Source organism: Talpa occidentalis, unplaced genomic scaffold (genome assembly GCF_014898055.3).
Source record: "Talpa occidentalis isolate TD23 unplaced genomic scaffold, MPIMG_talOcc4v2.1 talOcc4.3, whole genome shotgun sequence".
Lineage (NCBI taxonomy): Eukaryota > Metazoa > Chordata > Mammalia > Eulipotyphla > Talpidae > Talpa > Talpa occidentalis.
Window position 1 is genome coordinate 78,016,669 of NW_023603184.1, and position 25,772 is coordinate 78,042,440.

The following is a 25,772-nucleotide window of genomic DNA, read 5'->3' on the forward strand; positions in this document are numbered from 1 at the left end:
TACAACCACCAAACCCCAAAGGACTTCTCTTAATTTCAATACATTATTTTTATTTTTTAGCACAAAATATTATGTATCTGCTTATTTATTGTCTGCTCCCCCTAGGCTAAAATATGTAACCATTAGACGTTGTCTAATTTGCTCACTTACGCTATTCCCTAAATCTAGGATGGCACCCAGCACAAATTTGTTTAACTTTATTTTTTTAAGCTGTATTTATTCATTCATACAAGAACTGGGGTACAGCCCAGAGGTATGGGGGGTGAGAGGATTCACCAGAGACAGAGTGGGGAATGGAACAGGCAGAATGACTGAAATACATGGCTGAGGGGAGCAGTGAGCAAGTCAGGAGAGGTCTACCGCCCCATGTGGGTTGCTCCCTGGTCGGCTGAGGATGGAACTCATGCTGCAGAGGCTGTGAATAGTTTCAAAGGCTGCTTCTTAACCCCTTGTGCCACCAGGGAGGCCCTTGTTTAACTTTATTGAATGAATGAATTAAATAAAAGAAAGACCAATAACCACAAGAGTTACTTTGAGGTTCATAATATTACAGTTGGGAAACATGGTGAAAAGAATTAAAGCACCCTGATAATGTAAGGAATTTCTGTTGCTATTAGTAATTTACATGAAGTCAATGGTAATATTGAATAATTAATAAAATAAAGTTTATGTAATGCAGTACATGATGCAATTTGTTTTCACAAACATTTTCTTCTTTGCAATTTTATAAGTTATTAGGGCTATTTTTATAAGTTATTAGGGCTATTTTTCTCATTTTAGAGTTGGGTTAGAGCAGTTTCCTGTAAAAGCTGGGTGGTGTTTTCACAAGCTTTCAGATTAAAATACACACAAGTAGAATCCTCATGACCTTCATAACCTTATATTCTCCCATTGATGAGAAAAGCAAAAGGAGCAGAACATGTACTAACATTTTGATTCTTTTGCTATCAAGATTAATTACAAAATATCAGATAATATCATTAACAAGTGAAAATGGGAAGATAACATCTTAACAGAGGAAAGAGCTATAAAATAGAATGTAATCCAAAGATGCACAAAAGCAGAACATTTAAGTTCTAAGTTCTCCCCATTTGTAATGTTTATCAACATTGGGTAAAGTCACCATATGTATCTCCACAGAAGGTCTGTATGTTTATTAGATTTTTGGGCCATCAACTTGGCGCTGGTGAATCAAGAACCAAAACCTTGGCTTTAGAATGATGAAAATACAAATAATCATCAAAACGATCTGAATTCTGAGTTTAAATTTTATATATATTTTAATGAAAACCTGAGAAAGATGCATGCCCAGTAGGCATATTCTGTAATACTGTCACCTGTTACAGAAAGAATTTCACTCATGAACTGGCATTGTTATCTCTGAACTTTCAGAGCTTAATTATGATAAAATTCTTGAAAAATTAATAGACTTGAATAAAGCAGATCATTTTAATAGCAAAGACTTGCTTTTCTAACAATTTCATACCAGCAAAATATACCATTAAAAACTTTAGAAAATGTATAAAGTTCTTTGATAACATACAGTAAGACTTTTTAAATTTCTGGAATTTCTATCTTAGCAAAAGTTTGGGTTTCCTAATTATCTCAGTTACTTGATCTGAATGGAACAGAAGCTTCAATAAATTCTTATTAACAATGTTTTCTCTCTTAGCATCTTTGTCTCCTTATAATTCCTAATTTCTAAGAAAACAGATCATTCTAAACCCATTTTTTGTTATCAGCCTGATACCTACAGTTTTTCTTTTTCACAAATATCTTACAATACCCTAGGGACACTCAATGCAAGCAACCACAACCAAGTGTCATTTTACTTCTTTTCCCCTCCCCATTTTTAGTTCTCTTTACTCATTTTCAGAGAAAAGGCTATAAGTGACAAATAGTCATTAAAGAAAAACTCAGCAGTAGAAAAATTCTTAAGAATTACGTATTCGTATTTCTAAAGTTAAACAGTCTCAGAAGTCTTGAAGGATGTCAATGCAATGTGGAAAAGTTACGAAGGAATGTCCTATTGATTATAAGAATAAAACAAGAGACGATCTGTGCTACCTTGATCTTACCTAAAGAAGAAATGTATTCTTTCCACTAAAATGAGGTCGCATTTCAACAATACCTGTCTTTGGTCTGAAGGCTAAGCCAGCCAGGACAATGAGGTACATGCAACTCAGGAAGGGATGTCTGACTGTTAATAAGAATGCATTGTGAGATAAAATGTAACACCAGTATCATAGCAAGCAACACTATCTTCTTGAAGAAGCTTTTTTTCTTCTTTTTTCCTCTTAACAGAGTTAGAAGGAATCTCTTATGAAAAGGTATATATATTCTCTACTCATATTCCACAAAGGACATAGTTATAATATTATTCACATTTGAGTGGAAACTTTCAGTTACACATGACTACATTTAAGCTTACATTTGAGAAGAATATGATTGAACAGATGGCTGGTAATAAATTAATTAAATTATTTTTCATTGTTTCTATAGGTAAAGACATCCTTCACAAGTATTGTATCTTCACAACTATCTTGGAAAATATGTATTCCAATGTAGATAATATTCAACAAATATGAACGTCAGAGTTATTTAACAATGTAAGTAACATAGCCATACCAACTTAAGCATTAGCCTATCACATTGATGATACTTACAAAGATCTGACCTAATGTAAATCAGCAACATGTTAGTGGGCCCATTTACTTAATCATTTGATAGTATTTTTAAATCATAATTGGACTTATAACTGCAGACTTAACTACATTAACGTGCTTGCAAGTGAAAATTATTTATCATAATTAAATGATAATTATTGTATCATATTTAAAAGTACAGTAAATTCTTTTATCCATTTTATCACTGATATTATTCCCATAAATGTCCTATAGTGAAAGTCTTTTGTTTAAAGTAACATAACAAATCAGTTTTAATTTTTAGAAGTATTTTCCAAAATTGGAACAATAAATTCAGTTAACAAAGCCAACACTTAAATAATATATATGTTTTAAAGATTTATTTATTTATACAAGAACCTTGGTACAGGCCAGATGTGCGGGAGGGTGAGAGGATTCACCAGAGACAGAGCTGGGAACAGAACAGGCAGGCTGAGGAAATACACTGTTGAGGGGAGCAGCGGGCAAGACAGGAGAGGTTTGCCTCGCCATGTGGGCATTTCCGCTGCTGGAGGGGATCGAACTGGCACTGCAGACACTGCGGACAGCTTCACAAGGTGGCACTCAACTGTCTGCCCCACCAGGGAGGCCCTAAATAATACATTTCTACTTTTAGTAATCTTTGTTTCAACACAAATGAATTCAGGTTGTGTGTTCATTCTAATAATGTTTTAAACTCATGCAACCCCATGATATAAACATATACTTGCTGACAAACATATTTAATTTGCCTATAATGATGGGAACAATGGCAAAGGGGGATATGATTGACTTCAAAGTGTAGATGGGAAGCACTATGCCTACTTCTTTCAGGAAAAATGTTGATATTGTTGTTTTACAACAATAAAATTCAATTTTAGTCTTTTTAATTGCAAACCCAGTTTTACTGTTTTATCAGATCTGCCTGGCAACTCTCTAATAGTTTGATTCTCACTTAGTTACAAGTCAGTTCATCAATTAGTTTAGTCAGGATGCTCCTAAAAATAATTAGGTTTGTGTAGAGATACCTGAAATCAATAAGATGAAGAAAGGGAGAGAGAGAGAGAGAGAGAGAGAGACAGAGGAAGGAGAGCAAGAGGGAGGGAAGGAGGAAAGAGGAGAGGGTGAGAAGAGAGATGTGAGGGAGGGAGAATGAAAGAGACCAAAAAAACACTATATTTTGGTATCACTGAATTCAGAACAGAGAAATAAATAATGCAATATGTTCTTATTTGGCCTTACAGTTTTGGGGGCAGAAGGGGAAGGCACAAAAGCTTATGTGAAGAAAAGTATAGATTTAAAATTGTGTTGGCAGCTTATAGCAGGAAAAATTCTAATACAAAAGAAGCATATACATTTTGAAGATCTAAATTTATTTTTTTCTGATGTTACAAAATCTTCTGAATTCTTCATTCCCTATTCTACAACATAGCTGGTTCAGACATTAACATTTTATTAAAATGAGAAAATATACAATAGTGAGAAGAGTGATTAAGTAGTATTGCAAGCACAAAACAAGTGACATCAAAATACTCATTGGTGGGTATGACTTACCCCAAAAACTACTTTTGAAAAACTCAAGGTTTTAGATGTATTTTTAAGCTTTTGAATTTAATGCTTAAATAATATAATAATTTTCTTGCTGTTGTTCGAGAAACTAATTCTAAGTATCTCCATGCAAAATGAGACAAGTGGAGAATATCCTCAAGGCCCATAGACTTTAAGATTTGTGATCATTATATTGCAATTTAATTCTTGTTTCTCTAGCCAAGGGTTGTTACATAGGTTAAATTTGGAAAATAACAATCCACAAGAAACTGTAAGGCAACTCCACAGAAGAGAACAAAAGGTATCAACCTGAGGCTTTTCTGTTGGTTGGTTTTAATTCATTTTGCCTCTCCCCCACCTCCAAATTAACAAATAAACAAAATGAACTGCCTTGTCATTTGGTATTCAAGGTTAAATAGGTTTCTTGAGGGTTTTGTGTTAGGTTTTGGGTCTTTTTTTTTTTGCATTCTAGGTTAAATACGTGGCATTAGATTTCTTAAGTTATATTCCGAATATAAGAAAAGTTTTGAACAACCTAAAATAAGCAAGACTATTTCATGATAGAAAAAGTAAATAGGACTATTTCCTGATAGAAGTTTGGTCCAGTATATATTTTAGTTAACTCATTCTAAAAAAGTCAACTTTTTGCTTTACGTTTTTTAACATTTCAAGAACTAAAAACATTGTTTCAAATTATAAGCACTGGGCATATCATAAGTACAGGCATTTCAAATGCAAATGCAGTTTGACATTTATTTCCTCCACTGTCAAATTCTGTTACAACAAAATATTTGTTGTATGGAAATTGATTCATTAAAATATTGCAAATTGGGAGCTGAAAAATAACTCTTAAAAGTTTTTTTCCAAAATATTTATTTTGAGTCTCCCTGTTTTTGCAACCAGTTAAGAAGCAACCTATGGAGCTGCCTGCAGCCTCTGAAGCAGGAGTTCAATCCCTGGCCAGCCAGGGAACAACCCACACGGAGCAGCAGACCTCTCCTGACACGCCAGCTGCTCCCCTCAGCAGTGTATTTCGGTCAATCTGCTTGTTCTGCTCCCCACTCTATCTCTGGTGAATCCTCACCACCCCCCACCTCCAGCCTGTACCCCAGCTCTTGCATGCAAAAATAAATGTTAAAAAAATATTTTGTTTTTCAAAGAGGAAAAGTCACAAAAAGTGACATATAATGTGTGGAATTTGGAAAATGATGAATTTCATTAAAATGTATCTGTAGTTTTCAAGCTAGTGTGGCCTTTTGCATGTGTTTATGTCAAGGCAGTGATTTCAAAGAAGATATATATGCACCCGGAGGGTTTCACTTACAGCTAAATTAGTTTAACTAATGACATCATGTTGGTACAATCGTGTTTAACTTTTAGTATTAATTCTACTTTCTTTGAATGCATCTATCTAGAATGAAGACAAGTGTTTCCCTTGTACAGGAATTGTTTTGACAGACAGCCACAGAAGACAGAGAAATCTATCAATATGTCTGGTTGGTACTTTTTACTACACAGAAATCCTATAACCAGTATGTAATTGAAGAAAGGGGGATATGCATTTTATGCAAGTGATAAACTTAATAGCAGAGTTATGGAAAAGACACTCCACCAGAATAATATATAGAATGAAGGGAATAGATAGAAATCCCTCATCATTAGAACCCTTACAGAAAACCAAGTTATATTCAGTCCAAGTGACTTTAAATGGAACCTGTCTTTATGGAATTCCCTTGGCTCAGAAGAGATTGACAAGGCAAGGATCGAGAAACTAATGTCTTGGATGCAATATACTTGCTAACTAAAAATCTGTGCATGTCCTTACCACGAATGATAAGGAACATTTAGAAATTGTCATCTCATTCTTAAGAATATATTTATATCACACATGCACACACACACCACACACATTAACAAATAATATACTAATTATATCAGTCAATCTTCACCCTTTCTAAAAATAGTTCTTTCACATTTACTTAGAAAATAATTTTATCATAATTCTAAAATAGCCAAGATTTGCTTTCTGCAATATTCTCACATTCCTTCCATTTATAGAGGTCTATTTATATCCAGTGTCCCATTGAGGAAAGTTTCTTTAATTATTTTTATATTTTAAATATTTTCATATATTTATTATAAAATTAAAGGAAAAAATATTTATTTGAAGACATTCTTCTGCCTAAAGATAATTTAATGCCTTAAAGAAACACCAATTTGGATTCAGCCTCTTCCTAAATTTATCATTTGGCTTCTTCTCACTCTCTTTCCTTTCCTTATTCTGTTTTCTGCAATTCACAGTCTTTCTTTAGAGTTAACACATTGAAAGTTTTCTACTTTTTCCATTGTCTCCTTTTTCTCCTTACTCATTTTACTTTGAGCCTGGGTAGGGATATAGGAGAGGAAGAGAGGGAGACAGAAGAAAACCCAAAGATTACAGAGAACTCTTCAAAACAAAACTTTAATGATATTTCTGAAATATAAAGAGGCATGGACTATAATTCCTCTTTGAAGGTAGGAAGATTAAAATTTTGACAGACAAGTGATTGCCTGATTTAGATGGATTTATAGACATACACATTTAAGTGATTATAACTGAACTTTAATTATTAGGAAATATGTTTTCACATCTTATCATACTCAGGAATTTAAGAGACTAGCTTCAGGTATCTCAATCCCTTTTCTTTTCAGAAAATTTGACAATTTAAAATATACTTCTTTTAAAGTCTGAAATCTTATCAAGCAATACTTTGATGTGAGATGACATTGCTCTGTGATACATTAGTTGATCCTAAGCGAATATGATTTATCCTCCACGTTTTGCTTTAAGAGTTACAAAGATCTTTCCTTTTCCATGCATGATGAAATCTAATGAGAACTGACATGTACATTAGCTTAACACTACCAAATCAATATAAACTAAGAAAATAAACAATATGGAATTAAAGGACAGACGGATGCATATAGATTAAACACAAGTTTACAAGTCAATTTCAAGTATTTATCTGTTTTTTAAAACTCGAATGTACAAAGGGAAAAGCAACACAGGTAGAGGGCAACACAACCATTGCTATCTAGTCCATCCAGTTTAAGAAGCTACCCACTGCCCAATACATATTTGGAGAACCTGAAAATGATTTCATTTTTCTGGCATGAGGTAAGCTCATGCACTACAAAACACACCTGTGTAATCCACATGCCTTTTCTATTCTTCAAGGACAATTGGCATAACCTGTGCAGAAAGCTACATCTCATTAACCTCTTTCTTAAGCTCATACTCTCCTATCTTCCGTTTCAGCATTTCAGTGAGGAAAGTTTGTCATAATGCACCAGCAGTTTTTTGTTTTTTTTTAACTTTCAACAAGATTTCTCTTTTTTTTTTTCTTTTTTCCAAACAGGACCATTCTTTTCACTTTTGATAAGTAGCTATGACAATTTTAACTCTTTTCTAACTGTTTTCAAAGTTATGAAGTTAATACATAGACACACATGCATATGTACATAGATGTGTGTGTGCATGTGTGTGTGTGTAAAATAGTGGTGCAGTATTAGTCTACAACTGATTTTTCTTGCACTGCCTGATATAGTATTTCTTAGGCTGACATAATGACACAATATGACACTTTCACTTTCAGGAAAAAGTAACTATCCTTTCCCATGTGTCTTGTTTATAGTTATGATGTTCCTCTCCCTTATGGAACTAAGGCACCAAATGATAATCCTTTTAGCTATTTAGTTTCCTAGCTCAGAGGGAAGTTGGAAGTCTGTAGGCTTAACATTTTACTATATTTAATAAGCTGTCACTGTTGTAGTAACGGCCCTATCCCTCACCAACACACTATAAGGCACTGAAGACTTAGCTCTAGATGAGCTCAAATTTCCAGGGACTGGGGACTCTGTAAAATAGAGCCCAAGTGCAGTAGTGTGCCAGTGTCATGATATTTTGCTCTCACACAGGGCTGAGAAGCTTCATTCTGTCCATTTGTTCTGGTCCAACTTCAAACATTCTTCCAAAGAAAGGTTGAGATCTGATTGTTCCAGATCAAAAACATCATCATTTCAAGTTAGAGCTATGTGCTTCTATTTTATCAGCATAGTTTTCAACTATTCCACACCAACTTCAAGGCAAGTTAAGAAGCTATAAGGTTAGGTGGCAATATGCTTAAAAGTGTATCACTCAGTGAATGCCAGACTTTCTAAAGGAACTCGTATTTTCTCACTAATGGTAAAGAAAATGACATGTGTGGATACCTTTTAAAAACTATAATCTGGTTGCTAACAGAAGGTTGGATAGAAACACTACAATGCATTCTCCTGCTCTTTACAATAACGATGGAATAATTTTTAGTCAGTTCATAATTTGCTTCATATAAACACAGTCACTAAATCTCCCCATGCAACATTTTTGTCTGTTTGTGTGGCCCTGGCACCTAGGTATCTTTTCTATCTTTCTAACTTCTGTTTTTCCTCATTGAACTTAAAAAGCAAAATATATTAATCATTATGAACTCATGTTATAATCTTTAAAAAAAAAACTAGATCTATGATACTTTTGATTTTACTTTAAACAATTAACTATTACAGTGCCAGGGGCCCAAATATTCATTGGCTTTTTTTTTTTTTTTTTTCCTTTTTCACTCTCGCAACTGTTGTCAAATATCATCAAACTTGCTCATGGATTTCTGGTTTTCCAGATCAAAAGTTTTCAGAAACCAGGTTTATTATCATCCTCAACCCCTCTCTCCTTTCTCATCTGCTTCCAAAACCAATTCCTGTTTAAACTTCTGCCATTCATCAGCTATCTGGAGAAAAAGCAGCGGCAAAATGCCAGCAGTGGGTTATCATCTCCAACTATCATTAACCATGCCACAGACCTTCAGAATCAAAAAAAAAAAAAAAAAAAAAAAGTCAAGTCAGGCAGGTGCCTGCACTCGGAAGCGCCCTAAAGCCTTCGTGGAGAGACTCTGGTCACAGGAATGCCCCAGACGGGGCTACAGAAACGAAGGGACTTGGCTTGTCGCTTTCGTCTCTCCCTAGACCCTGGGTGCTGCAGGTAAGGAACTTAACCCAGGAGCTAAGTTAACGGAGCACACACAGAACGCGGAGAATCCCGAGCCCGCAAAAGCTCAAAGCTCTGAGAGTCATCAGGGACAGAAGTCTTGGAAATGCGAATTCTGATCCCAACATCTGCACCGCCTGGGATGCGCGGGCAGAAGCGCGCAGTCAAGTCCAAACGCTCCCGGGAGGGGGTGGGGAATAGAGGGGGGAAGGAGGGGGGCACAAAATCGGGAATGGCAAACCGCTAAAGGAAAAAGCTACGGGGGAGCCGAGGACCCTGGTACCAGGTTCAAACCCCTCCATCGCACCTCTCACCCCCCCAGGAGGCCAGCGCGCTGTGGCTAACCGGTCCCGGGGAGCGCGGCTGCAAGGACTTAAGTTTCACACTCACTTATCTGCAAGCATCTCCTCCCAGCAGGAAAACCGAACAAGAAAGGGCAAGAAAGGGGCGAGGTGTCCTTACCTTGGTTGGCCCCCACGGTCAGCACCTTGGCGATAGGCAATAATCCCGAGAGAGTGAGTAAGGCGAGGAGCAACTCGGACATTGTGGTCGCCCGGGGTGGCAGCCTGCGCTGGCGACTGCTCCGCGGCACCCTCGGCCCGGCGGCGGCGGCTGCTCGGGGCCCCGAATTGAGCAGCGTCATTTACAAATGTCACTGAAAATTCTTCAGCTCAATGAGCCCAGCCAGTCCGCCTTCTCCTGCCGCGAGCAGGATGTGGAAGGTGCAGGGATGCGCGCGTGTAGGAGAGAGTGCGAGTGTGTGTGAGCGAGCGAGGCGCTCGTGTGTCTTGACTTTTCAATGCAGGGTACGTCTGATCTTACATCACGCAAGAGGGGCAGCGAGAGATGCCAGCGGATGGGAATTCACTGATTAATCACCGAATCCACCACACACCCCTCCGTCGTCCACATAAATCACATCTATTACTTAGGAAGAGGCATTTAACACAACAGGAAAATACCACCGCGGACTAAGAGCGCCACAAATCACAATTATTTTGGTCTCCTTGAAGGGAAAGTAACTCCAAGCTGGTTCTGTAGGGATTTGGGTTTTTAGAGAAGGGGGGGACTTCTGCATTGGGCTGAGTCAGTCAGGCGCCCGGGAAGCTCCGCATTTAACAGCCAGCACGCAATTATCAGCTACAGCGCTCAGATGCTTCTCTCCCAGGGAAAAAAAAAAATGGAAAAAAAAAAAAAAAAATACTTGATCCCTTTGCTCCTGGAAGCTTCCTTCCCCGGGAAGAAGGACACGCCAAATAACTGAGCTTCTCTTAGACAAATGGTTTCCTCCGCTCAACACATAAATACAATGTTTTGTGAATTGCACTTTTAACTTTTATGCTGAGTAGCACCTGGGGACAAAATACAAAATTGAGTGACTCAGCAGAAACTAACGAACAAAAATGCCAAGCCAAAACAACCCCCAAAGTCATTATCCAATGCCTAGGAAGGGAAGGGAAAAGAGATATGTTCTTAAGCAGGGAACCTTGGAGAAGAACCATTTTAAACCTGCTTTGAGGATTTTTCAGCTGGTTTTGGTTCTGTTTTGTTTTCTTTTCTTTTTTTCCACACAGTACAGAAGTGGTTTAAAAACTTTCCCAAGGCATCAAATTGAATCAGTTAGAAAGTTATTTGTATGGTCTCTTAAGTTTTTGAACATGATCACAGAAAATCTAAAAATTTAGCTAGCCATTCAAAAAATGGTTAAGGAGTTAAAGCTTAGAAATCTTAATTGTTGAAGATGAAGATCTTGCAACTTAACAAAGGTTGAAAAATCCTTTCTATTTAATATTATAAAATCTGAGGTGGATGGTAAGAATAGCTATGAGAAAAGAACAAGCACAGAATGATTGAGGAGTGGAAGAAAGATATTTTAAACTTATTTAATTTTAATGGTTGGGACTTAAACTAGCCCTATGAGTTAGCTGTTTATGAGAGTACAATTATCTAGAAACATCTTTGGATGCTATTTTAGAAGACATTAAAACTAGATTAGATCAAAGCACACAGAAGTGACTATGACAGACATCGCCAAGAATATATAAAATTGACCATTTCATATTTACTGCTGTGATAAAAATATGTCTTTTATGTCAATTTTGCCATATTTTAAATTTTAAAATGTCTTTGCCCTTGTAAATAGAACCATTTAGTGCCATATTTAAAATGCATATTTTTTCTAGAGTTGTCAAACATCAATTTACCAATTTATCTAGTACTTTTTATTGTTTCATAATGAAACAATAAAATACCATAAAGGGGGAAAAGAGAGGCTTTTGTTTTGTTTTCTTTTTTCCTATTTTATGTCATATAAAAATTCAAACTGGATGATCAGAGTTGAACATTCTATAGAAGATTATGAAGACCATGGGGCTGAGGGAGAGAGAGAGAATAACTTTGAATGATGCTCAAAATAATAAATATTGCTCCCTTAGTTATCCATAGGCCTATAAATCCACATTCTATGAAATACTTGTCCTTTCATCAGGACAAAGCAAGTAGCTATCTTTCTTATCAGATCCCATTCAATCAACTATGAGGTCAAACCCCAGGAAACTTCTATCCACTTAAGTGTTAGCACTAAAATGAGGAGTATTCCCAAACCACGGGGGACAGCCAGGTTCTTCTTCTATGCTATTACCAGCAAATACTTCTCTTCCCATCTTAAAAGTTGCAAGGTTAAGAAAAATATACAGGAACAGTGCAACCAACCAGACTCTTACCATGTACCAAAGTGCCTTGATGGAAAATCAGTGAGTCATTCACTTCTGTGGCATACAGAGTAGCCCTGGATTCTACTGTTAACTCTATGAAAGAAAATGCTAGGAAAGATAAGAAGAGAAGTAAATGCACAATCAATTTTGTACTCTATTATATATCCAGATATGTTATATTCTAAATATGACATACCTCCTAGTAACTAACCCATTCATTGAATTAGGAAGATAAAAACCTCATGATCTCCTTTAGATGCTCTGACTGGCTTTTTAACTGGCCTGGATGGTAAAAATCAAGAATAAATAGCCCACACATTGTGACCAACACAATAACACAAAATAGAATTTCTCTTTAGTGATCACCAATCAAATCACTATATATGAATGATATCTGAGTCAAAATGGTGGTATGAAATGGTAGCAATATGGAAGCTTATTTACAAGATATAGGTTAATGTACCAATGAAGGGGAGTGGCATAGTTAAAATCAACTTTGAATGATCCTGAATTTTGTCTACAATATAAAATTTGGGTTTAAAAATTAACAATAACATGTAAAAAATATTACATTTGAAGTTATATTTAAAATAACAAAATAAAATTTGGGGTTTTAAGAATGTGAACAAATGTTATTAACAAAGAATTTAATGATATAAAACTTTTTTCCACAGTAATTTAATGGAATATGATGCTTAGTTACATATAGAACATGTACACTTAAGTGTGTGCCAAACAGAATTTTAAAGACAAAAATTATAATGACATTGATTTACACCATGAAGCAAACACATGAAGTATTAAGCTTTTAGCTAGATAAAATTGTCACACACAAAATTATCTCCATACCAAGGTTCTTCAAACTACCATTGAAAAATACCAGTTCGGGGCTTCCCTGGTGGCACAAGGGGTTAAGACAAAACCTGTGAAGTTAACTGAAGCTAACCGCAGACTCTGCAGCATGAGTTTGATCCCCAGTCTAGAGCAATCCACATAGCCCAGCAGACCTCTCCTGACTTGCCAGCTGCTCCCCTGAGCAGTATATTTCAGTCAATCTGCCTGTTGTGCTCCCCCACTCTGTCTCTGGTGAATCCTTTTACATCCCCCACACCATACCTCTGACCTGTACCCGAGCTCTTGTATGCATAAATAAATAAATCTTAAAAAAAAAAAAAGAGGGCCTCCCCGGTGGCGCAGCAGTTGAGCGCTGGGTTGCGAAGCTGCCTGTGGCCTCTGCGGCGCCAGTTTGATCCCCGGCTGTTCCCCAGCCACCAGAGAAGGGTCCCACATGGCACGCAGACCTCTCCTGCCGCCCGCTGCTCCCCTCAGCAGTGTACTTCGGTCCTTCTGCCTGCTCTGCTCCCCGCTCTGGCTCTGGTGAATTCTCTCACCCTCCAGTGCTTCTGACTGTACCCAGTGCATGTATAAACAAAAAAAAAAAAAAAGCAAACAAAAAAAAAAGAAAGAAAATGACCAGTTCATCAAAAGAAACAGCTTTGGTGAGCACCAAGGAGTTTGGTGAACGTAGAGAGAAAATTGGAGTTTAAAAATAAATAATTTACTCCAGGGTTTCGAATGGTCATTCAATTATAACTGATTACAAATAAAAGAGAAATCATATACATAATTTTCTATAAAATACTTTTACTTTGCATCATATGATGCTTTAATGAAAAATGAAATTAATAAAATAGATTGTGAATGAAGGACTATCTAGAGTTACCATTAAAATTGTTTGTTCTTATGGCCCATTATAATTTCTTCACTCTAATCAGGAGTTATTAACACTGACAAGTTAAATAAATTAATTCATCAAACTATAGGATGTTATGAAATCTTTCATTAAGATAAATTAAACAAAGTAGAACCAATCATTCTTACTTTCTGGTCTAAAACAACACAGGAATATTAATTATTAGGCAGGGGTAATCTTATAATTCCCAATTAGAGCCATACTTTACATACATGTGATCAGACATTTCATTTCTGCTAACTTAATTATTTCTTTTGTACTGTTGGGTTGTTTGTTTATTTGTTTTTTAGTTTTGTTGTTGCTTTTTACCATAGAGAATGACAATTCAGACACTACATACCTGAAAGTCATGTTTGCAGGAGAGAGCAGGCGAGTGTCTAAACAAACCAAGACTGACAGTTTGTCTCACAGAAATGATGTGAGTAAAGGAGAGTTGTCTTGAAAAGTCAGGTTGCTAGGGATTTCTGCAGCTATCATTCCCAGGATTGCTAGTGTTCTTACTCTGCCTTTCCACACAGAGAAGTTGCCAGGCAGCACCAGACACAGGATGAGAAGAGAGAGAAAGAAGAAACGGAAGCAGTAGAGAGGAGGGTGGAGTGAGAAGCAGGGTTTAACCCAGAATTATCAAGAAATGTTAGCAGTGCTTTAGAATTGAAATAGTGTTAATCTGGACTAAGTCACTAAAAAAAAAGCTGCAGGTAAATTTAATTTTCAAACTGCAACAATACAATGCACACTCTAAACTGCTTTCTTTCAAAGTGTGCTCTGTTTAGTAACTTGCCATTTCAAACGGGACATGAAGATTTAGCAAACTAAGTATTATTTGGTATGACTTTAGTTTCTATCATTTAGGAAATAGTAGGAGGAACATATACTTGAAAAAAAAAAAAGAAGTCTGACTCAATTATCTAACTAAACCTAGTAGCAAAAATATATGTCCAGGAAAATTAAGCTTTTCTCTTTACATAAATCCCAGCTTATCATTAGTGTCATTATCTGTAAATGTTTTAATGTATGTGCAACAGATAGTGGATGATAACTTTTATAGGAAAAATACGGATTCTTTTATGTTTTCTGATTCTTGTTTGATAAACCTTTGACCCAAGAAGAAAAAGAAAACAGTGTTTACAATTTACACAGCCTCATCAAGCAACAATTGCTTTTCACAGTAACATTATAGACTCAAGAGACAAATTCTATTTTGCTTTTTGGATGTCTTCTGAAGGCACAATCAGTAATAATGCAATCAGTGAATGTATGTTGTGGGAGGAGAACGGTAACAGAGAAATACCAAAAGGTCACTAAAACCCTTGCCACTTTACTTGTGTGGAAATAGCCCTTAAGTTTCAAGTCAGTTGCTGATTATAAGGCGTGTTCCTCTCAGGGCTTTTTGATACTGACAGACTCGGGTCATGGTGACCTCCACTTCCCCTACTCCAGCTGCTAGAACTAAGTTTGCATTTCATGCTGGGGGTTGGTTGCCTGATCTCCATGGTCAGAATGCCCTGGTCTGAGCAAGTTCTTGAAGTCTTTTTCTACCTACTTATGTCTTTTCTGTCCTCGCATTTTGCTTTTCAGTTTAGTTTGAAACAGATTGTTGGAGTTGGAAAAAACATTCTTCAGTTCTAGATTACTACATTTTACACATGGAAAACCTTAAACAAGGAAAGGTGAGTCTTCTGAGATCACATATTTTATTTTTTTAAGATTTATTTATTTATTTATGCATAGAACACCTGGGATACAGGTCAGAGATGCGGGGGGTGAGTGGATTCATCAGAGACAGGGTGGGGAACAGAACAGGCAGTCTGACCAAAATGCACTGCTGAGGGGAGCAGCGAGCAAGACAAGAGAGGTCTGCTGTGCCAGATGGGTTGCTCCTTGGCCAGCCAGGGATTGAACTCTTGTTGCAGAGGCTTTGGATTGCTTCATAGTGCGGTGCTTAACCCCCTGCGCCACCAGGGAGGCCCCCAGAGATCACATATTTTTTTTAATTTATTTATTTTTTTTAAAGATTTATTTATTTATACAAGCACTGGGTACAGTCAGAAGCACGGGAGGGTGAGAGAATTCACCAGAGCCAGAGCGGGGAGCAGAGCAGGCAGAAGGACCGAAGTACACTGCTGAGGGGAGCAGCGGGTAGCAGGAGAGGTCTGAGAGCCATGTGGGACCCTCCTCCGGTGGCCGGGGAGCAGCAGGGGATCTAGCCGGCACTGCAGAGGCTGCGGGCAGGGGCAGCTTCGCAACCCAGCACTCAACCGCTGCGCCACCGAGGAGGCCCAATCACATATTTTATTAATGGCAGAAACAGTCCTTGATCCTGACCCTTCCCTGTATTATGTAGTGAACTTTGTTGATGCTACTTTAAATTCTACCTAACTCAGAGGATTGTGCGCTAGGGGCTTTGCATTCATTAATTCACTAAAGATCTATATATTATGTAACAGCCACAGTATTCAGCACCATGCAAATAAGTATAACAAAAATAGGCATCATCTATAAGCACTAGTGGAGTTTATAATCTAAAACAAATATCATCCCTGTGTTAATGGGTTGATGCACTAGGATTTTGTGGGAACCAGTCTGTTGGAAACTGCAGTTATAACACACAGAAGCCACAGACGAGGCCATCCCATAAAATCCAGGCTGCATTTTTCTTGGAAAATATCTTTACAGGTAAACCTTTAGAGAGAAACCTGTCTTCTCTTAGAATTGACAAAATTAAAAAAATCTCAAAATATGTATTCAAAGATGTTGAGTTGGTACCAAAATTTAGTTCAACCAGCATATCAAACTTTCCTTGATCTAGAACTTGGCAGCAAATTCAGAATATTCAGAAATGTTGCCAGTGTCTTCTTCCAGATTAATCAGACCCTGGGATTCTGTTGTGTTGAGGAGACACACAGACTCAGAGAACAAAATAAAAAAAAAAAAAAAAAAAAAAAAAAAAACCTCACAAAAGTCAAGTTCTAATTTTATTCATTTATTTTTATTATAGCAATTACTAATGATTCTTTCAGGCACTTTATCTATTTTATATTTAATAATTGCCTACTTTGGGGCCTCCCTGGTGGTATAAGGAGTTAAGCAACGCACTGTGAAGATATATGTAGCCTCTGCATCACAAGTTCTGTCGCCAAGATCACTGGCCAGCCAGGGAGCAACTCCCATGGCACAGCAGACCTCTCCTGTCTCCTGCTGCTCCCCTCAGCAGTATATTTCAGTCTCTCTGTTCTGTTCCCCACTCTGTCTCTGGTGAATCCTCTCACTACCCCACTGCCCCACAACTCTAGCCTGTACCCCAGTTCTTGTGTACCTAAATAAATAAGTCTTTAAAAAATAATAATTCCCTATTTTGTATCAAAATGGTATTTTCCAAAGATTTGTTTATATATTCTTTAGCATTTCACAATTTCTAACCCTCATACCCATATAATCTTTTTGTAGGGCTTTCCCCTACACTGGATACCCAGCAACAGAGACATTTGTCTTATTGCTGAATAATGGCTTTTCACTTCTTCTCTTGAACTTGTTTAATCTTTCCTATATCTGCTGTTCCCTGTATCTTGTACCATGGAAAACACCCTTATATCTGAAGGCAACAGAATAATACAATGACAAAGATAAAGTTTTAGTACAGGCAATTGACAGAGAGCCAAGATGATAGAATATCAGAATTATATTAATTGCACTTTTCATATACTCTAATAAATGAGTTGCTATTAAATTATAAAAAGTACTTTGTGGTTATGGTATCTTTGGCCAAGTTAGTTGATTTTGTTTATTTGCTTTTTACTTTAGGAAAGATTGTTTTGCTTTGTCTTGTTGGATTTTATAAGAATTGTAATGCTCTATTTTTTCTATTCCTTTATCAGTAAAGGCCTTCATAAATTTAAAAATAGTAAAAAGAAGAAAAAAATTAAAAAGGAAGACGAGAAAAAACAAACCTTTCTTCAAGGTGTACCTTCTTAATTCCCGCTGGGAATTGCTTTTCAGAGGCTGTCAACAGCTCCATTTGGGCACAGTGCCTGTCACAGAGTAAGTACTAAATAGGTGTGTGCGAAGTGAAATACTCTTAATGTTGAGTTTTTATATTTTTAAAAGTTTGCCTTAAAGAAAACTTACAGATCTAACTTTCCTAAAACATTTTTTTTTCTAAGTAGAAAAAAATCAACGTTCTTGGGTAGGATATATCCTTGCCCTCTAAAATGTTTTTCTATTATGAAAATTATACTTTTTAATCACAATAAAATCTCAAATGCAAAAAGGATCTTTCTAGTCCAGAACAGAATGCCCTAATTTGGTGTCAAACTTCTCTTATGGGAAGAAAAATAGTGACATTTAGACCTGTGCATATTTATCAGGATTTGTGAAAATATGTGGTTTCATGCATGAATACTGGCAAAGTTAAATTATAGTTGAACACCATTAAATGCTTTTATTACTTTTCATTGCTACATTCTACATTGTAAATAGATTTTATCAAGGGTATCATTCACATATTTTTGCAAACCCTATGACACAACAATAACAAAAAGTGTTAAGACAAAGTTATTCACAAGCAAACAATATAAGTAGAGTATGAATAGCTATGCTTGAACATAAAATGACCAAGATATTTTTATTTATGTTATTCTATTGTTCTTTGTGATTAAATGTATTTATTTCTAAATAAGTTTCAATTTTATCCTTAGTTGGATATCAAATCTAATTTACTATAATTTAACTTCCTGTTTATTCTTGCCAAAAGAAAGAATGAAAAATGATAGTTTTTTATGATTTTTACTGGTCTGTACCTGAAAAGTGTGTTGATTTTTTGTAAAAAGAAATATATATATATATATATATATATATATTTATATACCAAACTACAAATTGACCTATATTCAAAGAATATGTATATAAAAGATTAGTCAAAGGATTGGTGATATTAGTCTTCTCTTTTTATTCAAGAACTTAGGGTAATAATTAATCAATTTGGACTTTTCCAAAAGGCACATCTAACCACTGTGCAAATAGCACAGACAGAGTAATATAATCTGTTGTTTACAAACTATAAAATATATTGAAGGAGAACTAATTACCAAGCCTGAGTTTGGCTGAGTAGTTTTTAGAACCAACCATACTCCAAGCTGTAGGTTGTAAATGAAAGCAACGTATAGCCTCATTCATGTTAGAGAGGCAACTATGAGGCTGATATTGCAGCTCTGAAAACTGGTTTTCTCTGCCCTCTACTCCTCCCTACAATTTAGATTTATGGTAGTCAGTTTCCCAATCTAAAATAGAACACATAGCTTAATATTTTTTTGGGCAATATAACAGTTTTCTATTCAAGATTAGTCCAGAAAATCCTCTTTGCCCATTATAAATGTGTTAAATCCAAGAAATCTTAATAGTTACCAATTGTCATCTCTTAATTTAAAAGTTGATCCCTTCAAAGTGCATCAAGAACCTGAGTTTAATATCTTGCTTCATAATGCAAACAAACTGCAGGACTCAATCATACTTGCAGACTGGGGTTTCAAGTTATGGATGTCACAGATGGTACTAGAAGTGATTTCATTATTTGCAAATATGTAGTGGTGAATAAGAAGCTAATGAAAGGAAGCACTTAGCACTCACACATGACTGTTTTCAAAGTCAAAAGCTTACCTTAAGCACAATTCTCTGAAAACAACAAAACTTTCACTTGCTTACAAAGACTCATATGCTTAACCTGAGGTCATCTAGGGGCTAATGTTTAAGCTATCCTGATACTGACCATATTAAAACAAAAAGGAACTTCTTTACAGTGACAATTTCAACACCTAAAGACAATTTCCCCCTCTACTGTCCCATAACTCAAAAGAAAACAAAAACAAAAACACAAATTTTCAATTTCAGTTGTGCCATCACAGGCTTTCATTTAAGTTTTTGCTGAAGTAAAATATTAGTTACCAAAATGTACTTCAGTAGAAATAACATCTGACACAGAAGCTGCTAGGAAAGATTTTAGTTGTGCCTTAAACTCTCCCCACCTTTCCCTGACCCCCTCCCAAAAAATCAATCACCATTGTTTGTTATAATTTCTCTGTGTAAGTGGCAGACTAACTCCCCTTTAGGAGTATTATTTCAAAAGTAATTTAAATAGTTTCTCTTATTATTCTGTTCTAAAACCCAGAAGAATGAAGCACTTTTTACTGTTTTATGAAACTAAATGTCTCCAGAAAAGAATGATAATTATCTCTGGCATTGAACTATAATATAGAACAATTCTTGAAAATACAGACCAACTCATCTGTCTACACTATCATACGTTTATGCTTTCTGAATAAGGTTCAGAATGCCGTTTAATCATATCTTTTAACATCCATTTGTCATTCATTGGGGAATAGTTGAATTGTAACGGAGCATTTTCATTTATTTACTCACTTTTTTTCTTTATATAAAATATAAGATGAATATGTACCCGTAAGTCTACCCCTTTCCATTTAAACAAAATCTGACTGGAAAAAAGCAGATGTTTCAGTTCATAGTACTTGAGTGCCCCCTATAGGATACTTTTTGTATTTTTGTTCATGTGTCTCGGTAAGCTTTTAAAAAATCTTAGTCTTTACAATTTTATTTAAAATACAAATAAAGTATTAAAAAATACCTCTTTGAAATAAGGAGTGCATGACACATGTCCCTTCCCTATATATTTCTATCTGAAAAGTGAAAGGAAATGATCATTTATTTCTTTGTTTTCACTAAAAGTGTTCCCTTCTTTAAAGTTCTATTTGCTTTCTTTTCTGTTATATGTCTACACTTATAGTATCAATTACTTTATATCAAAAATGTACCTAAAGTTGTTCCACTTATTGGACATTGTCCTTTTGCTTAAAATATAAAAAGCACAACTAACTAGCTATAAGAGTTAAAAATATAAAGAATATCTTTATGTGGGAGGTGGCACAATTTGGTATTCTGATCGAGAATAAATATTTGATCTTCCTAAATTCCAGTTTTACATTTATGGATAATATTGCCATACAAATAAAGAAAGCTTATGCTTACATATGCTAATTTAATTTCAGGTGTGTGATGTCTAGGATGTTTTGAATTTTATAAGTGTCTTCTTTTTTGTACTGTAACCTGCAGTTGAAAGGTGTGGACAGGAAAAAGAAAGTACACATATTCTAATCACAACCAACTATGTCATATTCACTCTACTTTTACCTAAGATATATGTGTGTGTACTTTTATCTTATATATATACATACATGTATGTACATGTGTGTATATGTATGTGTGTGACTATACATACATGCACATATATATATATAAAATAGCACAGTACATGCCAAGGCTAAGACTTTGTTATTTTCAGAATTACCCACTTAGGTGATTGAACTCTAATTAGGTCCCCTTTACAATAAACTGTCCAGTTTATGGTCTATGTAATATAACTGGATCCAAAAAATGTTATTAATGTCTTGGATTAGGGGGAAAAAAAAAAAACAGTTCTTACTTTTTTTTTTTTTTTTTTTTTTTTGTGGTACCCTTGCCAGCGGCCTGGGAACGAACCGGCCCTGCAGAGGCTGCCGGCAGTCTCGCAGCCCAGTGCTCAACCTCTGTGGCACCAGGGGAGGCCCCCCTACCTAAAACCTTTTTGCTTTGGATTAATTTATTTCTGGATGAGAAGTAGATACAGCATTTGGTGAGGAAGCAATATAGGTAATAAAAAAGAAGCCTTAATTCCCTTTCTTGAATCTCCCCCTGTGCCCTCATATATGTATTACTTGCTTGCCATTTGAAAGGCAAAGTGCTTGGTACAGGGATTACTCCAGGGGGGAAACATGACCCTGCTTTCCAGAACTGTATGTCTGAAAATGGGTCTAAAGAATATATAAAAAGATGCTTTGTTAAGTATTCTAAATGAAGGTAAGCATAATGCTCATTGGAGACTTTGATAAACACCTTTTTCAGTCCCTTGGTACAGATATGATTTTACAATGGAGGAGATACTTCAGATGATTAGCATATTTTGCTAGAAGGAAAAACAAAGGACAACTCTTGTAGCAGAGGGAATAGTGTGTGTTAAGATAACACAGTGAGAGAAGATTATCTAGAATCAAGATAAATCAGAAGTTGTCAGATAATGTGGCACTTTATAAGGCATATTAAATAATGTGTACCTTAGTCTGAAGGGAATGGAAATACCCTATTTGAACAAATCAAGGATTATTCAGGAAAATATAAATCTATTGAATATGTCACTGTATAATCTGAGAGTCTACCCTAATCACATTTCTACACATACTTTCTAGGATCATGTCCCTCATTTCTCCATTCCCATAGCAGAAACAAACTGAATTCCAGATTTCTATTCAAAAGGAATCATTTATATATTAAAGAATAATAGAAAAAATTGTAGACCTGTTAATTCAATGATCCATTACTAAGTGTCCCTCGTTATTTACCCCAAATTATAAATTAATTTCTCAATCCTACAACGTATAACTTAAATGATTTGAGCAATACTTATATTCTTTAAACCATAATTTCCAACTCAAAATAGTGATAAGACCTTCAAGAGTACCAACTACTGGATCATTGCTGACATTTGCTGTCACTCTGCCAGGCCCTTCCCTTGTATTTCATTTATGGGAATTTCCTAGGTAGCCTTTGAATTGTAACAGATCTACCTAATGAGGCCACACGGTCTACCTAGATCTACCATCTATTAAATCACATTCTATAAAACTCACTGTTAGCGCCCAAAGGAAAAACTGGATCCAACTGGAGAGACAAGAAACAGAAACATTAAAAAGAGATAGCAGTGATGAAACACAGCATATAAGAATTACAAAATTAGAAATACAAAATAAAAAGATAAGCACACTGGGTTTTGGAAAAAAAAAACTTTTATAAAAAGGAAATTGTTAGTTTCAGAATTTAACTTAAATCCTAGAATATATCTGGTTTTTATAACAATAGTCATTGCAGGCGCACAGACCTCTCCTGCCGCTCACTGCTCCCCTCAGCAGTGTACTTCGTCAGTCTGCCTGCTCTGCTCTCCCCTCTGGCTCTGGTGAGTTCTCTCACCCTCCTGAGCTTCTGACTGTACCCAGTGATTGTATAAATAAACAAATAAATAAATCTTTAAAAAAAAATAGTCATTTCAGATACTACGTAGATTATGTAACAAATATAAAAATCATGCTTCATCTATTATTTCAAAATAATGAAAATAATCCAGTTACAATATATCAGGAACTTTTAACAAAAAGATGTTAAAGAATTTTAGAAACAAGAAAAATAGTTGTCAGATTTTTTCCTCTACACTAGATAGGCTGTTGATAGGTAGTATCTCTTTTGGTGCTTAAATGTAGATTTATTTTTAAAGTTACATATATGTTAAATATTTCTAAGCAAAAAGAAATAAAGTTTCACTACTAGCAGTAAGAAAGAAAGGAAAAAGACATTTTAAAGAAGGAGGGTAAGTAAAATAAGGATAAATAGATCTATCCTCACCATAAATGTAAATTACAGGGATCAACATAATTAAAATGCATTGATTCTCAGATTGAATTTGAATACAACTATATTTTATTTATTTTAAAGAGCAGTTTCAGAAATAATTGTTGAGCCTGTTATGTGAGGTAAATAATGTTCAAAGACCGCAGATGTAATGGTTAACAAGACATTCATGGTTATTTCCTCCAAAAAGAAATAAATAACTTTCATATAAGAAATAAGATGCAGGGCCTCCCCTGTGGCGCAGTGGTTGAGCGCTGGGCTGCGAAGCTACCCTCAGCCTTTGCAGTGCCGGTTCGATCCCTGGCCACCGGGGAGGTTCCCAAATGGCGCACAGACTTTTCCTGCCATGACAGTTGCTCCCCTCAGCAGTATACTTCAGTCCTTCTGCCTGTTCTGCTCCCCACTCTGGCTCTGGTGAATTCTCTCACTCCCCACCCCCGTGCTTCTGACTGTACACATTGCTTGTACAGATAAATAAATCTTAAAATAAAAAGAAATAAGATGCAAATATAAACAAGAAAACATACTAATATCAGAGCTATTAAAGTCTGGAAGACTGGAAGACAATCTGATGATGTGGGGGATGTAATATGATAAAAATTAGATAAAATTAATCATTACCACTTGCATATCTTTCAATATAGTTTAAAATATAAGACTGAAAACAACAATAAGTATGAGAGATATTAAAATATTTCAAAAAAAGTTTCATTTGAAAGATAACTGAGGTCACATTTGGTGAGGTCACATTTGATTTTGATGAGCAGAAACATATACTATGTATCTGGAAAAAAGAATGTCATTTCTCTCCAAATTACCCTAAAATATAATCAATTCCTAAATTAAATTTCAAAATAATTTCTTTATTTGGAACTTAACCAAATATTTTTAATATTGTTGGAAAATTGATGGCATGAGAATAACCAAGATAATGTTTATTAATAAGATGAAGGGTAAGATCACCTTGTATTACATTAAGAAAATGCAAAACTGCAAATTAAAGAATATACTATTAATGCAGAAAGAGTCTGAAAGCCCAAACAAAACAAATTTCAAAAGGTGTTTTAAATAGAATACAGCTACTTTAAATAGAAGAACACAACTGTTTTTAAATATAAGAATAGTGTACAGGTTCAATCCAATGTACAAAAGATACTTGAATAATCTGCTCATAAGTGATAGGATTTTTTCACAAGAATATCCACACATGTTCTACTTTAAGTGATCACATATGAAACGATAACTTAAAAAAATCCATTTGTCAAAATTAGAAAGTCAGCAAAGCCTGCAAAGTCAGGTGCAAATACCAATGTTAATAGAATAAACTTTGCAGAAGTTCTTTGGAAGAGAGTCCATAGCTGGGTTTAGGAATTAAATGTATTAAAGACGGGAAAGCAAGTTGAACAATCGTTGGAATCATAAGTGGCTACTCTCCAAAAACTGCATTAAGGAGTATAAAGAAGTTGGTAAGAAGGCTAAATTAATGTCCTTTGCCTAAGTCATTATTAGAGGAGGAGGACCTTAGGAATATTATAATTGTTGGCTAAATAAGCAGCCTCGAGCTTCAATTAGTTACACAGTAGAAAGACTGTCTGACTCAAAATAAACCAGAATGTGAGAACTACAGAACAGATAAATTTTATTTCCAGTTTTGAAATTTACTGAATAGAATCAGTAAATAATTGAAAGCAAAGCAAATAGGGTTTTATATAAAGAATAGCTACCCATTAATGGACTTCAGTATTTAGATAAAAACCACATGTGACATAGGGAATTCTTTTCAACCTTTTTCTTCAAAGGGATTTTAAAATGTTTTGATTCAGGAAAATAAAAATGCCATGTAAGGTTTTAAGGAGGCCTATCTCCCATTAGAAATGGAACAGCAATGATAAAAATGCACATTTGATAAACAATGGCATTCTTTAGATGACAATATTTTCTTAAATCACGTTTTTCAATGATATGGTTTTCAGGTATTTGAATGTCCACTGGGAAAATAAGCTATAAGAAGAGTTCCTCAAAATTGTGACTTAATAGCAAATTATAAATCTATATTATTATGGAGAGCAAAGTCACTGAGTAGAGGAAATAAAGCAATACTTACAGAATAATCAGTACTGACCTTGAAATTTACATATTAAACACTAAATAGAGCATGGAGTAGGAGCCAGTAGGAGCTTATAATTATAGCTGCATTAGTATGGCTTTAGACACTTAATTTAAATTTTTGACTTTTGTTGTTCTTTTTTGCAAACCAAGAGTAATCTTATCTGTTTGACTGAGTTATTAGTACAGTTACATGACATAATGAAAATGAATGCACACAGTATTATGTTTGACATATGGATGAATTCTGGGCCAGAAACAAATCTTGAATCTAAACTCACTTGACCCATTAAGCCACTGCACAATAACTAAAAAACACTGCAACTACAGCGAGAATACTTTTAGTCAAAATCAGTCACAGATATAAAAATATTATTGGAGCTCATAAAAATCTACAAGTAAGCTCTGTCTGCACATATTAAAAACAA

General features: G+C 35.4%; 2 protein-coding genes across 2 annotated transcripts in view; one reads left to right on the forward strand and one right to left on the reverse strand.

Annotated features, from left to right (window-relative positions):
- LRP1B (LDL receptor related protein 1B) overlaps window positions 1–10,427 on the reverse strand; it is a 1,722,250-nt gene extending 1,711,823 nt beyond the window's left edge. Inside the window, exon 1 of the mRNA XM_054699700.1 lies at window positions 9,733–10,427. Within this exon, the coding sequence (XP_054555675.1) occupies window positions 9,733–9,913 (181 nt within the window). The 5' untranslated portion in view covers window positions 9,914–10,427. The remainder of the gene's footprint in view (window positions 1–9,732) is intronic.
- A 4,797-nt stretch (window positions 10,428–15,224) lies between these two features.
- The window catches only part of KYNU (kynureninase), a 714,170-nt gene continuing 703,622 nt past the window's right edge, over window positions 15,225–25,772 (forward strand). Inside the window, exons 1-2 of the mRNA XM_037521827.2 lie at window positions 15,225–15,407; window positions 17,613–17,775. The gene's annotated coding sequence lies outside the window, so the exon portion shown is untranslated. The remainder of the gene's footprint in view (window positions 15,408–17,612; window positions 17,776–25,772) is intronic.